This window comes from Agelaius phoeniceus, chromosome 11 (assembly GCF_051311805.1).
Source record: "Agelaius phoeniceus isolate bAgePho1 chromosome 11, bAgePho1.hap1, whole genome shotgun sequence".
NCBI lineage: Eukaryota > Metazoa > Chordata > Aves > Passeriformes > Icteridae > Agelaius > Agelaius phoeniceus.
This window is the reverse complement of record NC_135275.1, coordinates 19,191,611-19,208,074: the sequence shown is the minus strand read 5'-3', so window position 1 is coordinate 19,208,074 and position 16,464 is coordinate 19,191,611. Positions and strand designations below refer to the sequence as shown.

The window sequence follows — 16,464 nt, the reverse complement described above, 5'->3', positions numbered from 1 at the left end:
GTCACCTTGAATGGAGACCCTCAGAGTGGTGGGTGTGAGGGATGCGGGTGTTGTGCAGCTGGACTGGAGCTCTGGCTTTCCTCCAGCAGAGCTCTGCCAGTGCCAGCCTGTCCCCACAGCCAGAGACTCTCATTGCTGTGGGGGTCAGTCATGGTAAGGGTTTATGGTGGCAGTGGCCACCCCACCAAGCTGCATGGAGCTTCATGGCCAGCTCGAGTTGAGAGCAGGCATTTCTTGCATGGCTACTTGTTCTGGGAATCTTCAAAAATTTCTGGCAGCCAGTTTAATTGTGCAACCTCTCAGCTGCCAGAACGGATAGAATATGATCATATCACATGAAATGCATGCAGGGTCTGCTATAGCAACTGTATTTCAAAGAGACAACACATATGGTGACTGGTTCTTTTTGGAATAATATCTATAAGTTGATGATGTTTTATTCAAAAAGGCTGTAGCTTGAAAGGTTAGGGATGTTCTGATTGTTTAGTGTATGATTAAAGAAAGGCTTCTGTGTTTTTTTTGGCCTATTGAATCTAATTACTGGGAACTAAAATGATCATTTGATTGCACATTTACCTGGAATTATTCTTCTGCAGAGCCAGTCTTAATAATATATAATAATATGTTGCGCTTGTACTGTATAGAGCTTCTTGTCTGAGCAACTCAGAGTGCTTTACAAGTATTCATTAATTAAATAAGCCATACAACACTCCTGTTAAATAAGTGAGTATTTGTTGCCTATCCCCTTAAGTCTTGTAGGTTTTATTTCTGCTGCCTCTGCCCACCCTTGAAGATGCTTTAACAGCTAAATAAGTTAATTCAATAAAAACAAGGTATTTTTTAGCTGTTCTTAGCGCTTTCTTCATAAAGCTTTCTTTTGTTGCATTGAATTCTTTGGTAGGCTGTAGGGTTTCCTGTTTCTTGATGGTGCACCATCGAGAGGGTGGTGCCTGTGTGTGTCTGGAGCCCAGATCCATGCCCAGCAGCTCCTGCGCCCATTGCAGGGACATGGACCAGTTCAAAGATGTTATGGGTGCACTAAGCTCCAACCAGCTTGAAATGCAAAATCTAATTTTACCTGCACCGTGCCAAGCTCTGCTGGAAATCACATCCACCCCTAGAGAGTTTTTCTGATCCAGTGGAGAATTGTTATTAAATTGGAAAGGAGGGCTTATTGCCAAAGCATTATAAGGTCTCTCCTGCCCACTTGCCCTGGTCAGCAGTGGTGGTTCTTCAGTCCGCTGAGCTGACCAATGTCTCTCCAAAAGTAAAAAGATGGGTCCAGGCAATTAAAATAACAAGGTTTTACTGGGGTGGGGGAGTTGGGTTGGAGTTTGCTGACCTTGATATCAAACCTTTCCCAGCAGTTCTGTGCTGAGAATAAACACTGCAACTTGAAGGAGCAAGTGAAACCTGAAGCAAATCTGACTTCTTAATTAAATAGGTATTAATTAAATCGCTCAGAGAACATACACAGTAGGAGTGGGGAAGGCTTTTTCCCTCCTTCCATGTAGGCATCTTGCAAAGGGACTATTTTTCTTGTTTTACATTAATGAAGTCTTCAGCCTTCCCACTTTTCCACCTACACACGTACTGAACGTCTCCAAGGAGACCAGGGAGGCCCGGGTCCGGTGCTGGTGAATCCTCCGGGAGCAGCAGGCTGGGGTCTCGCCAGCACAGCCTCAGCTGTGCCACAGTCTGTCTTGCAGGGATCATCCTTGCTGTCCCCTGGCTGGGGAGCCAGGAGGGAGCCAGGGCAGGGACTTGCTCCTCATCTTTTCCTCTTTTATCTCCTCTTGCTTTCTTTTCCCCACCTGATGGAGAAATCGGGCCTTGCAGAGCAGCAGGCTCCAGTGTTGAGGGACTCTTCTCTGCTTTGGATGACATTTTGCAATAATTCCCACATCCTGCTTGCTCATGCTTTCAGGGTCATATCCCTTGCCCCTCCAGTGTCACACTGTCCCTTTACTGCTGTGCCCCCTCCCAGTGAGTCCCCACAGCTGGTCCATCGTGAGCTGACAATGATTTTCATAGGATCATAGAATATCCTGAGCTGGAAGGGACCCACAAGGATCATCAAAGTCCAAGTTCTGGATTTTGGTGAGGTGAAATGCTGTCCCTGCTTTTCTTTGTATTCTATCCAGTTCCTTGCAGCTTTCTCAGCCTTCAGCATGGCTCTGCCTGCTGCTGCCTCTCCTCTTTCTCCCATCATGGCCTTCCAGAAGCTTCCCTGATGTTCTCTGGGCTCAAGGGAGCAGACAGTGATATATGACTGCCCTCTTCTGTAAACACAACCTGATCTGCTGGAGAGGAGGCATCTGAAAGCTAAAAGCAAAGGAGACTGCCCATTAGTGAGGAGGGCTGTGAGCTGCTTCAGGAGGACAACAACCACTCCATGGAGCTCACCACCAGGATTCCTGCAGTTACTTGAGGCTTCCACCCAGGAGGCAAACGTCAGCTGCTGCTGTTTTTCTCCTTAGTCAAAACGGGAAATCAGTGGTGGGATGCGACCCCATTGCTTGCAAGGTGTTATTTTTGTGGATGCCACTGCTTTCCTCAGTGGAGGTGCATCAGGAGTGGAGTGCTGACTAGGGATTGCCTTGCCCCTATGCTGCTTGTGTAGCTCCCCATGCCCTCTTGACTCTGAACTCAATTCTCCAACCTCTTTCTCCCTACAGGCTCTCCAGGTGGCACGACAGCTTCTCCTGCAACAGCAGCAGCAGCAGCAACAGCAGCAGCAGCAGCAGCAGCAACAAGTTAGTGGATTAAAGTCTCCGAAGAGGAATGACAAACAGCCAGCCCTTCAGGTAAGGGGAGCCTGTGAGCCTCTGTGAGGGTCTGGGGCTTGTAAAAGCTGAATAAACGCGTCTTTTGTGCAGATACTGAGGTGGAACCTTCAGGGGCTTCCTCCCTGTGTCCACAGAGTGGCTGTGGCTGGTGTAAGTGGCAGCAGGATTGATGCTGGGTGCTCTTGGAAGTCCCACCTACGGCATATTTACAAATCGTGAGCGTGTACTTTTATTAGCGTCTGGTAGGGTTGGATCATGACAAAATGGAATAGCTTTTGTTACTGTGTCAGTGTGCATAGGAGATTTGCATTAACATTTCTGTTTGATTGCTGTTCCATTTGTAGTCTGTGTTCACTCAAACCGTTGATTTGCTGTGTCAAGGATATTGGGAAATGCTAGGATATCATATCATCGGTGTGTTTTTCCCCCTTTTATTGTCTACTGATTTATGGACATCTTCAGAAATAAAATCTAAATATTAGAGGGCTTTGTGCTGTTATGAATTCAGAGAGCTAAAACCAATACAGCATTCCCAAACAGAAGATGTATGCACACATATGGGGCTTTGGAGTACATTCTGCTAGTCTTGTGGGATAAATCACGGGGAGTTAAAGACAAGAAAGACCTATTAGGTCATGTATCACAGTTCCTTTTTTTTTTCTCTTTTTTTTTTCTCTTTTTTTTTTCCTTGCTATTCTAGTGCTAGAAATCCCAAGTGATGGTGGGACTGCTATTATTTTCCTTCAGATAGTTTTCCATAACAAAGCACACGCTCAGGAACTTTCCACTTTAATTCCATCCTCTTGCTCCAAGTAATACTGCTTGTATAAATACTGAGTCAGTCCCTTGCCTTGCCTCGTGTTCGCACTCCTCAAACATCTGAGATACTAACATGTACTTGCCAGTTTTGGCAAATTATATGTATCTAGTTCTTTATGTATTTCATAAACTAGCACTTCCAGACCCTTGACCACTTTGCTGGTTTGCAGCTGGTTATTGCTTTTGTTACTGCAATTGCAGCATGTCAGTGGATTTTTGATAATAAGGTCCTGAATGCAGCAGTTCAGCTGCAGTTGCACAAAGCCCTTTAGCTGGGACATTTATCTTATCTCGCTCTTCTATATCTGATGCTTCAGCCTCTGTAGCCCCAAATTCTTTCCGGATTTTTTTTTTTCCCTCTTGTTGTCATAGCACGTTGTCAAACTCATGTCTGTTTTGCTCTTTCTACTTTTTTTTTTTTTTAGTTTGATATACTATCACCATGAGCTCCCTGACAGCATTGCTGCTTCTCTTGCCTTTTATATGTGCTTCAGATTATTTTCCTGCAAAAATACGGATGCTAGGCTCTTTAAATATGTAGTAGAATATGGAAGGTAAAGCCAACATCGCTAGAGGCCTTGACAGTAAAGTGAGAGGGCCTGATTCTGTGGTTCTTACCCAAATAAAGCTGATGGGGAGTTGAAGGGGAGTTTTGCCTGAGTGAGGAATAGCTGTTAACTGCAGGCCTTGGCCCAGCCTGGACAATGCCGAGCTTTGGTGTAGTGATTTCATCTTCAAAGCATTTTGCAAATACTAATCTCCAAAACATCCCCAGAAGGAAAGTCTGATAAGTAAGTAGCATTATCCCAGTTCTGGACTGGGAAACTGAGGGATGCGGGTTAAGCAACTCACTTAGGATCACAGAGGGAATTGGGTTTAGAGGTAGGATTAAGATTCATGAGTTCCTGGCTCCCACCCCTGTGCTCCGGCTGCTGGACAACACCTCGTGCTTTACAGCCGGGCTATTATTCTTTTGGAAAGTATGAAGCATTTTGTCATTGGGCAAATATACGTTTTATTGGCAGCGTCAAGAGCCATAATCCAAAGCGTTACATTAATGCTTTCAAAAATATTTTATTTGGTAAATCCATAGCTGATCCATATGCCTTTTAATAGACTCTTCCACTGGGGACATTTTTAATGAGAGATTGTGCTGGCTAGGTCCAGTGTCAGGTACTAAAAGAAGTGCTTTGTTGTGCAGATGTCTTAAGAATAGCTCCAGAGGATGAAATATGACTGTGTTGACCTTTCAGCTGTGAGCTTATTTGTCAGGATTCAAATAAGTTGAAAGGATCAAACCAAACAGTTTCCGTAGTCAGACTGGGAATTGTGTTGCAGAGGTCAACAGTGAAGGCCACATCGTGGATTCCATAACATAGCCAATTGTTGGTACGTATTAAAGTACTGGAGCAGCTCCTGCAGTCAGAGACACAATTAAAATTCTAATTTATTAATGTATACAGAGAGCTGGCCCAGCCTGTCACTCACTGATTCAAATGACTGCCCAGTCTTTTTTTTCTTTTTCCCCTTCTCACTCCTGGTGCTTTTGCAGTCTGAAACATACTGGAAGTCCTCTTGGATGTAACACCCCCAAGTGCATCCCTGTAATGAAAATCTGTTGCTGAAAGGAGATGGTGCTGCTGAGGGTAGAATTTTTCAGTAAAATTGCACCCACACAAGCACCCACACCCCCTCAGGTCAGATGGGGCCACGCTGACGAGGTGATACCTATTGCTGACAGTACATAGAATAAGTATCAAGGGTGGGGGAAACGTGCCCGTTTTTCATAAGTTTGTTTAAATAATGAACAAGGTATCTTTGGGCTTCACTTACAAAAATAGATATCTCATTTAATAGCCACAGCAGTTAGCAGTCACCTTGTTTTTTTGTGACAAACAGGCTTCATGTATAACAAGAACACCATAGGCGTCGCTCATCCCCGCTGTGCTTGGCGAGGGCACTGGTGAGCAGCGCCCAGCACGAGTGCTGGGGAGCTTTGCATGGAACAGGGAGGGATGCTGTCTGCCTGGGCTGCTGCTGCTCCCACTGAAATGCTCCATGGCCCTGCCTGCCCTGGAGGAGGGGCCACTCCTGGGGCTGGAAATGCACCCTCTACACCCCACCACCACAAACAGACGCAGATGAATCTGGTGTATACTGTGTAGCTAATCTGTTCTCACCTCGTGGATAATTTCCTCTATTCCTTCTTTATTCCCTGATTAAATAGCCAAGGTATTTAAATATATCCCAGCATCCTGTGGCCACACTGGGACATGGTGTCTTCAGTAGTGTTTAAATGACAGTGGGCTCCTGCAATCCTGTTTGGGGTCTCTTGATCTTGGCAACTCTACCTGAAGATCTGCTTTTAGCAGATCGTGAGATACTCAGTGTGTAAGAACTTGGACGCAGGGCTGGAGATGTGCTCTGCTGATAGCTGAAAAACCCCAAATCTCCAAATACACGATGACTCACATTTTGAGCCTATTGCACACTGCCGTGGTTTAGATTTGGCAGTGACCTCCGGTTTCGCAGCCTGATGACACAAACAAAAGAAAATTGAAAGTTAAGAAATGGATTTAATAACCAGCAGTTGGGGAAAGAACATAAAAAATACCAGTTCCACAAAAATTACTGGAAGTGAAAAAAAGACTAAAGGCTGTTTGATAATATATTTGCCATAGACAGTGGATTTCCTTGAATATGTGAAACAAATAATTTAACAGACCAGGTATGCTTAGGATTTTGAAAATGTGCACATTTTTCCCGGCCAAGATAAATATATCTGTATTAATAGATGTATTGATTAAAATTTGCAGCTTTAATTGCCGATGCTCTTACCGATTATTCATTTTGGTTCTTCAAGCATTTTAGTTGCTGGCAAGAGCACACAGATTGGAAACAAATCAAGAGACACATTTTTCTCCCAAGAAAGTAAAAGTGCATGTGTGTTTTGGCAATACTAAAAATACAATTTTTTTTAAAGACGTAAATGTTGTGTGTTGCATTGAGCTGGAAGTTGGATACTGGACTGAAAACAAATTTAGGATATCCAAATCAGTATCTCACAATTCAAACCCATCACTTGACTTTTTTTATGTGATTAAATGAGATTTCTTGTCTGATCATTAACCTGCCTGTGTTTGGAGAGAAAAAATAATGAAATTACTGGGATGGAAACTTTTGTTTTTACTTGGCAAAACAAAAAAATAAATCTCCCCTTTAAGTCACAGCCAAGAAAAGAATTTGGGTTTGGTTTAAATTCTCAGGGTGAGACTGGGGGAGGCTGAGAGGACAGAGCTGTCCTCGCCTTTGCATACCACTGCTTTTTAAAGCAGCCTTTTGGCTGGGCTTTTGTAGAATTTAATTTGCATGCTGTATTATCTTAATATATCTTTCCAGTATCTCGAGAAATAGAAGAGGGCAAGAGGAAAAAAATCACTGTAGCTTGATGTTGGGGGCAATTAGTATTGTTTTTTTAATGAAATTAGAAATCTTTAGTTTGACAACGTAATAAACACCAAGAGGTGAAGGGCAGGGTATGCTCCATTTCGCTTGGAGCACACAAGTCTCAGTAATGTTGTCTCAGGTTTTACACCCAGGGAACCTTTTTTACATAGTGGTAAATTTAACAAGTGGTAGAGAAATTGTCTCAGCAGATGATTTGGCAGAAGTAAATTTTTATTCTATTTGTATGAGTATCTCTCTGTTTCACTCTTCAATACAGAAATTGATCAGAATCTGGCCTCAGTCAAGCCAGTGGGAATTTTGGCACCAACTCAGCTTGGGTCAAGATTTTGCTTCTGCAGGGTTTGAAGTTTGCCTTTGAATCTTTCATTATCTGTTTCTGACTTTAGAAATTAAGCAAAGTTGAGTTTTGCTGGTTTCTACCAAAGAACCACTTAGTTCTTGTTTTTTTTTTCACCCCTAAACCCAATTATAAATGTTAGTCAGTTCTTGGAATGTGTCTGTGAAATGCAGACATCATCCACCCCACAAACAGAACAAAATCTGAGTCAGATCCTCAAAATTACATGATCAGCTTGAAAATTTTGATACTAAGGGGTTTTTTTTAATGACACCTATGGGCCTTTTTTTCTGCCTTTTTATATTTTTTAAAGCATTTACTATTCAGTTTTTTAGACTGAGCCGGTGACAAATGTGTTTATTCTTAAAAGAAGCCTGTGATTATCCTGTAATATCATGATTCAAAAAAATGAAGCTTCTAGGAAAATACCTGTATATTTGGAGAGCTGGCAGTGTGAGGTACTGTCAGCAAACATGATTATTCCCATTTTATAGCCATGTAAACCCTGACAGAGAGATATTAAGTGACTCTCCCAAGGCTGGAGAGCTGCAGGCCATCAGTGGTGTTGAGGTGTGCAGCTCTGATGGGATATTTGGGAGTTTGGCATCTGAGTGCTAGAAAGAAGTCAGTCCTGAGGGGCAAAGTAGAAGCCAAGATCCCTCATTTTCAGCCCTGTATGCTGGTAGAGCACCCTGAGTATCCTGAGTATCATTGTCTTGCAGGTTTTCTGCTTTGACATTAAGCATTTACAGAACAGGTTTGTAAAAACTGTGATTTCTGCCCAGGTTGGGAGTGGGAATGTGGGGCAGGCAGTGCCAGAGCCTGAACGTGCCTTACCCACCTCGGGGAAGGGGAAAACAAATGAAACCTTCCTGACTGGTCAGAAATGTGTAAATTGCTGACAAAATGACACATGTAATTAAGAGTGCTCCTGCCATTTTACCTTGTGGTTTACACCTACAGTGTTGAAAAAAGAGAGTGACTCCCACCTCGCTAATTACCATTATCACTGAAATGGTAGGGTTTGAGTCATTAGTTCCATGTGCATTTAATTAGAGGAAGGCTGAAATTGGATTTAACTTATTACTTTTTCATGGATCACTTTCTTGTCATCACTTCAAATTGGATTGCAGCCCCAGGTAACTAATTATGAGCGCCACAGGATCAAGAGTGAAAAAAAGGTAATTAGGAATAACACTGTTGGACCCTTGCTGGTAGTCCACTTGTGCTTGGGAAGAAATGAGAGCGGTATTTTGTAGTATTACAGATTAGGGAGTTAAAGGTATGTGCTGCTGCCAGGAATGATGGGAGACTGCCCCCTCCTATAGCGGTTTATATGATGTACAGCTGGGTTGAAGATGTTATAGCGACATGGTTCCACAATCAGCTCCTTAATACCGAGATTAAACTTGTAAAAGCAACAGATCGGTTGTAGGTATGAGGCATCTCAACAGCCGGGGAGCCAGGGGTCCGTCCGTGTGCGACTGCACGGCGCAAGTACCGCGAGCCGCGATTGATAACAAATTAATGAACGTATTAATGATCCGAAAAGATCGTTCACATCCGACAGGGAGATATATCAGTCAGGAGGACAGCAGCGAGCCTGGTGATGTGGGGATGTCAGGGATTGAGCCTGCGTTTCTGCTGTGATAAAATCATGAAATCAGGACCTCGCTTCTCTTTTGTTTGCTGGAGAGGTTTCTTTTTGTTTTGCTTCTCGTGGGCAAGGCTCGCTTGGTTGGATTGTCCCTCTTTCTTCTTTTATATTTTTGATCTTGGAGATATGATTGCCAAGTTCTGCTTTCTTCAGAAAATACTTTAAAACAAATTGTTTTATTTCCATGTGCAGAACAGAGTTCAGAACTGCAAGTAATCAATTTTATTGACACAGTCTGGAAAAAAATGTTGATGAGAGTTCAAGGATGTGAAAGGATTGAAATTTCAAAGTACCCAACACCGAGTGTAGGAAAATTTCAGAAGTAGTTTCATTAAGCAAAGAAATCTATTGTGTGTGAGGATCTGTAAGAGGAAAATCTGCTCTAGGACCTAATGATATTACAAGGAGGTTACGGCAGCTGATTTTTGCCTTTAGAAGAGGAAAAGTTTCCTAATTTCTCCTAATAGTGAATCACAGTTCAAAGGCTAGCACAATTTCCTTAAGTTGTTTAAAATGGCTTTTAATGCTCTGTTAATGTAGGCAAATATTTGTGACTCAGTGTTGGGTAAGTGCCGCTTGCTCATTATTTCCTGATGCAAAGCAAAGGGTAGGAAATTCTGTGAACACCATGCAGAGATGCTGAAGAGACTTAAGAGTAACAAAATTCAGTTACGGAAATTAAGTCTTTCTCATTTGCTTGACATTACAAAATAAATCTTGAGATTAAAAGGTATTACCTTTAATACAGAAAAAGAGAATCTCCTTTAATACATCTCAAATTGATTTACAATTTTTATACATAATATTCATCTGCGGTTGAAAAGGGGGCAACCTAAGGTCGAGTGATGTAGTGTTTCCATTTTTCCATATGAGTCTTACTGTGTGTGATAAAAGCAAACTCCTTTATTTTGTCAGTCTGCAGGAATTTCTGATGAAGTGCAGGGGTCACTTTTCTGTCAATTTGAGTAGGCAGCATTTTTGAACTACTGTTTTTTTCCCCCCTCCTACAAAGTGTGGCCCCGATCTGACACACGCATGCACACACACACACACACACACACACACACACTTAGAGTGCTGCAATCTGCAACTTATTAGTGCGCAGTGCTGGAGCCTGTCCAGTGGTTAGAAAATTTCCTGAAGCCTGGAATAACAGCAGTGGGTGCAAGTGCCATCGAACAGAAGTGACAATGAGGGGCAGTCCGGCCCGCCTGGCGCGATGCCCGGGCTGGAAAACCAGCTGAGATAGTCAAACGCGGGAAGATTGACGCGGTGCATCTGGGAAATGCTCAAAAAGTTGGGTTCTTGAAAAAATTACCTTCTGTGATCGTAAGACATCATCTGTTTTCCTACAGAGATTGTTTATAACAGGGTTTTCAAGCACTTGTCAAATAACCAGGAGTGAAGGAAACAGGCTAAAAATCTCTTACCGTTCAGATGAGTCCTGGTGTAGTTGGAAAAAAACAAACTCCCGTCACAGAGATCCACAGCTTCCCAAGGCAGAGGGAGCCTGGGAGAAGGAGAAAAGGAAACTCTTAGTCAAAATCAACCCAGCAAGCACGGGCTGTGGGCTGGGGAAGGTAGTTCTGCCAGGCTGATGGGTGCAGTGCTGGCATGAGGTGAAGTCATACCTAGAAACTGTTTTGTATGGTGCTTAGCTTTTGTTACTGAGCTGTGATATCATGGGCAAAATATTATAAACATAGCATGGCTATAGCTTGCTTGTGTAACAAAAGATCAGGAACTTTTATTAAGTTTGTTTTCCTTGTCATATTGTAAAAATTTATTATGTGTACTGTGTATATTAGAAACAGATTTGGGTAATTCTGTCTAAATGAAGTCATCCCAGCTATTTCCAGACTGTCTGTTTTTGGTTGTGAATAATTTTCATACATCAAATGGTTGTCATATTTAGTAGCTCTCTACATTTTAAATAGGACATATCCCATTTTGAACTTCCACGGACTTGAGATGCCTCTCGGTTTTTAAGGTTATTTTGTTGCAGGAATATTCTGAAGGGCTGCCAGTGGCAGGGCAGGGAGTGCTGGAGGAGTCGCTCGCCTTCCTACAGCAAAATAACAGGTTTGTCACAACTGCAGTAGTACTTGTGGCTTTCGGCAGCACACACTGGGAAGAGCCTGCCAGATACCTATTTCAGCTTGTCCCTTTGTGTTCACACTTTGCAACAAATATGTTTAAAAAACACTAAAGGAAAAGTACTGTGTATCAAAAATCTCAGATAAAATAATTCTCTCAAACAGTACATGCTGCTGCTTTTTTTTAACAGAAGTGTGAAAAGTTAATGTTTAAATGTTTAGTGTTTTAATTTAAATCATAGACTCATCTACATGGCAGCTAAATTGCTGTGACTTTTTTTATTTATATTTTTTAATCCTCAAGGTAGGGTTTCTTTAGTCAGGATGGGGAAGTGCTGGTGTTCCTCACACACTGACTGAGAGGAGTTTGCACTGGAGAAGTCTGCAGTGATGAGCACAGAGCAGAATTTTGTCCTGAAACCATCAACTTTGCCAGAAATACTTGGTTTACAGCAATTTGTTTAAAAAGAAAAGAGAAAGAAAAAAAAAAGGCAGGAGAGAAAAAGAGAAGGCGTTTTGATCTGGCTTTTTGGAGTGGAGGAGAGCAGCTGTTTGCCTCATGTGTTTAAATCTCTAGAGCTAATATTGAAGTTCAGGGCAACAAGTGCAACATAACAGAATAAGTAGAAACTAAACCCAGGGAAACAATTGGAAATGCTGCTTGGATGTGGCTTTGGAGCTTGACAGTTTTACAGCTGTGTCGTCAGGTTGGCAAAATATTTTGTGGTGTGTGCAAAGAAAAGGCTGTTGTGTTGCTGAAATGTTTTTATTTGCCTGATATGTGTAACCTTCCTTTTATAAATTACTAATCTATTTAAGGTGTAACATTAATGGCGCATAATCTCAAGTCACTGAAAGCCTGGAAAATTAAAGTAGACTGAAGGCACAAGAAAGAAATGTACTTTGTGTCAGGCTGAAGTTCGATGAAGCATGGAGAAGATGGAATAGATTATTAAATAAACTTTAAGAGGAGATGGGAAAAGCACCGAAATATCTCATTTTGAAAGGAATTAGTTTACTTGATTATATGCAACTGTATCACACTCAGGAAAGTATAAGACAAATGAAAGCAAAACAAAATTTAATTGAGCTATTATTTTGCAGACTTTGGCTCTGTTTCAGACAGCCTAATCAAATTGCACTTTTCTCAAATAACTAATGTTAAATGCAGTCTACCAACAGATGTTTAAACAGAGACTAATTGGAAAATCTACATCCTGAGTTTAGCATGTCTAGCTGAAAAAGTTTTGAAATTGCTTTGGAGCAGGCTAGGAAGATGATGGGAGGAGCTCAGGCAGTGATGGGTGCTGGAGGGGGGAGCCAGGAGACAGAGATACTTGTACTGGAGCTGATGAGGCCACTGATGCCACCGAGGTCACTGGTGCTGTACCTTGGTACCATTGGCCCCTCAGAAAGTTTTTTCCTTCGTGTTGTACCATGAGATCCATGCTGCAGCTGTGTAGCTCATGCCATGTGCCAGCACGCATGGAGTACGTAATGCAGCAGAGCACGCGGATTGAGGGTGTTAAAAGCAGTACAAATTATCAAAGCTGTGCTTCCTTGCCAGTTCTGTCATTGTCTGACATTTTTTTAAGCAGTTGCAGATTTAAGTTATTAACCTGTGGTTTATCTCAATGCTGGGCCTTTTATGACACATCAGTGCATCCATGTGGACCTCTTGGGTGGGTGTAGCACTGAGTTGAACATCTTGGGCCGGATTTGACCTGGGTTTAAGTGACAGCCATCCAGTATGTTGAGTATGTTGGAGGTGAGGGATCCCACTGAGATGGATATAGCTCCCTACCTCTGATTTTTCGTTTAAATCAGTTTTACACCAAAGTCACTCCAGTAGCAGGAGTCCCTGGAAGTGTTCAAGGCCAGGTTGGACGGGGTTTGGAGCAAGCTGGTCTAGTGGAAGGTATCTCTGCCCATAGCAGGGGGCTTGTAACTTGCAACCCAAACCATTCTGTGATTCTCTGATGATTATTTTTTGGTTTTGTGCATTTTGTTGCCGATCAAAACTCTGGGCAAAAGAATTACTTGTGGTTGGCCTCCTGGACTTTAAGCAGAGTCAGTTGAGCAGGTGCAGTGCACATTTCCACATTTGCTTGGAAAATTTTATCCCAAGGACTTTGCTGTCCTAGAGACTAGTTTTGTGCATTCAGACAGGTAGGAATAGAACTGAAAGGAATTGGGGTCTTGTCATGAAAAAGGCAAAAATCAGAAATTCTTGCGAAACATTTCCCATATTTCATTGGAGAAAAAACCATAGGCAGTATGTAATGGGGAGTAGGCAATCTGTAAGAAAAATAATGATGTACATATAAATATATAAATTACCAATTTTACTGGTTGGAACTGTAGAAAAGGCAGATTATATTTTATGGCTTGTAAACATCAGGACAGATATTTCGGGAGAACTGCAGACAGCTGTAATTTTGTGAATGTGCACAAATTACTTGGAAAACAAATATTCCTCTGCCTACACAGCTGTATTCACAACCGTGGACCAGAATGCCTTTTGCATGATGCTCACGCCTGGTTCTGTGGAATATAATATGCTCAAATGAAGAAAATGTGATTTAAAAGTGAAGCCAGAATTAATACTTGCTGTGAAAACCTGTATTACTGGCTGAGGTGTTGGCACAGGAGTGGATAAACCACTTGAGGAAAAATGAGAACTAACCAGGACGTTTATTTGTACTCAGATCAAGAGCTGAATGCTCAAACTTCTGTAAGAGAGATGAACGTGCCGGTGTCTTGCAGAGATGCCTCATGCTGCCTGTGCTACCCTGCAGGGTAAACACCGAGCTGGATTTGGTGGTTAGAGAGGTCTGCAGGATTGCATCAGGTCACCGTGGGGAGAAGGGCTGTGGGAAGGAGCTGGGGTCTTCCCTGGCTTCACAGGGGCTGTGAACCCCTGAATTTCCCAGCCCTTTTCTTCCAAGTTACCTGCAGCCAGGTAGATTTACAGAACACAACTGAGTTTATTTGTGCGCAGGCAGTTCCTTCTGTTTGTCCTTTTGCTGTGTGATAAGGAGTTCCTACAGGAAGGTATGAATAACAGGAGAGAAGGCAAAGAAAATCCCCAAAAGTAAAAAACAAAGCCAAGCAAGAAGGAGTAAAGCACGAGTTGGCAAGAGCCAAAGGCCTGGCATGGATTTTACTTTCAGCTTTGGTGTTTATTCAAAGGCTGTGGATACAGGTTAACTTCCTTGGCTCAATATTTATTGCTGTGTTACTTGCCTTAAACTGGAACAATGAGCGCTTTGTTGATTGGGTTCAGAGATTGTCCCGTTTTATTCTCTCTCCTGCATCCCCCCTCTCTATCTGCAAGTTTTAAGCAGTTTATTTTAATTTCAGATTTCTCACCCTCCATGGTGAATTGCTGCTGTGCCACTGGCAGCAGCACTTGAGGGACTATTGTTCGTCTTTTCAAAGTGGTGGGAGCAAGAGCCATTAGCTCCTGTGAAGCTTGACCTTCCTTGATGATATCACACTTTGCAGATTCGGAGCAGGATAAACATTTTAAAGGAGAGGGGAAATATCACACAGGTTATTTTTCATCAGAGAAGGTCGTAGAAATTTTCTGTGCAAGCGTTAAAAAGTAAAAGGGGGGGGAAAAAAAAGCCATGATGTCACTAGTTACCTTTCTGTTTGACAGCCATCAAAGATGTCTGTCCAGATCAATTAATAGGAGAGGGAATATCTCCTTGCTGTTAACCATGCTGACCCTTGAGCAGACAGTGGAGCAGAAAATCAGTGAAGTCACAGTGCAGTGAATGATGACTGTACGGATTTTCTCCTAATTTAGCAATGGCAATGATTTCAGTGCTCTAGGAGTGGGCCCATCCTGGACAGTTTCTCAGGCTTCAGTGTTTGGAAAGTGCCCCGAAGGTATTGGGGATTTCTCTCTGGAATAGGAGCATTAACATCATGCAGAACATAGTTCAGATATTTTTAAATCACGTTGTCAGCAACTGCCACTACAAGGGAAGGTATGGTTATGACTTGCATCACTGTTATTTTTTACTTGGAAAGTGTGCTCATTTTGAGTCCTTCACTCAGCTGTGTCTACCCAGAGGAAAAACAAACCAATTTCTTCTGGGAGAACTCAGCAATGGTCACAAGGCCAGCTGCACAATTGTGGTGGTGGTTTGTTGCTAATTCTGCAGGAGTGAGCAGAGAGGACCACCCTGTCCTAAATAAAAAAAGGGGAAGAAAAACAAAACAAGAATAATTTTTAAAAACTCTTTCAGTTTGTAACTTTGATTTTGCTTTAAAAAAAGAGGTAAAAAAAAAGGCAGTAAACAGCCTTCGTCCTTGCCCAGAATGCTGTAATAATTACTGGGGCAGGTTTTCCATTCCTTGTTGCTTTTGCCTCACACCTGTAGGAAGCCTGCTCTTTTGCTTCTGTGCTTTGCCACTGCAGTACTTTTATTTGAAAACACGAGGAAATTCAATTTTCTAACCCGCCTCTGGAGTCAGGGCAGTTTTGGTGACAGAAGAGTTGCAAATGGCTCGTGTGTGAACAGTTTGGGATGGAGCCGCTCCTGGGGCCATGCTGAGGTGCGGGAGAGGGAAGATAATTGTAAATGTTCTGGTGGGGATCTGATTGACAGCCCATTGTCTGCAGGCAGTGAGTAAAGAATAGGAAATGAGTTAAGTGTAGGGGATCTGGCAGGCTGCCGGCTCTGCTGATGGCAGCTGCTCCCAAACCAACCGCGGCACCCCTCTTGCCAAGGCATCCCAAAGGGAAACCCTCCGTTGGTCCAAAACGTGTGTCAGGTGAGGCTGTGTCACAATTCTGCTGCTGGGACACCTGGGGTGGTCTCAGCCCCCGTGTTGGGGTGTCCCTGTTCAGTGTGTCACTGTGATTTTCGCTGTGTGTCGCTTTGTTTCTGACCCCCTAATGTGGGGGGACAACAGGGAAGTCCCATGGAGCTGCTGGATGCCTGTGGTCCAGAAGCTAAGCAAGAAAAGGAAACTTCTTCTTCTCCCCAGCTCAATAAATTTGTCAACACGAGGTCTCTTTGGTAGTTTTACAGTATTATAATATCTGGGGCCAGTTAAGTGTGTTTTAAAGTTTTCATTATCCCACTTTTTTCCCTGGAGTGCTGCATGCCCTCAGGTGCAGCTGCCCATGAGAAGCCCCCAGTGAGCACTTAAATATCACAGAACTGCACGTGCTAGAGATAAAAATACCAAACACAAATACTCCATCCCCAAAATCTCCATCTGATTTTTTTTTATCTCCTTGCCTATGTGCATTTCAGAAAAAAAAAGAAAAATCCCAGA

The 16,464-nt window shown here is 42.7% G+C and overlaps 1 protein-coding gene across 13 annotated transcripts in view; it reads left to right on the top strand.

Annotated features, from left to right (window-relative positions):
- FOXP1 (forkhead box P1) overlaps positions 1–16,464 on the top strand; it is a 376,781-nt gene that overhangs the window by 262,222 nt on the left and 98,095 nt on the right. For all 13 annotated transcript variants that reach the window (XM_077184567.1, XM_077184572.1, XM_054640153.2 and 10 more), the window contains one exon: positions 2,679–2,807. In XM_077184567.1, the coding sequence (XP_077040682.1) occupies positions 2,679–2,807 (129 nt within the window). The remainder of the gene's footprint in view (positions 1–2,678; positions 2,808–16,464) is intronic.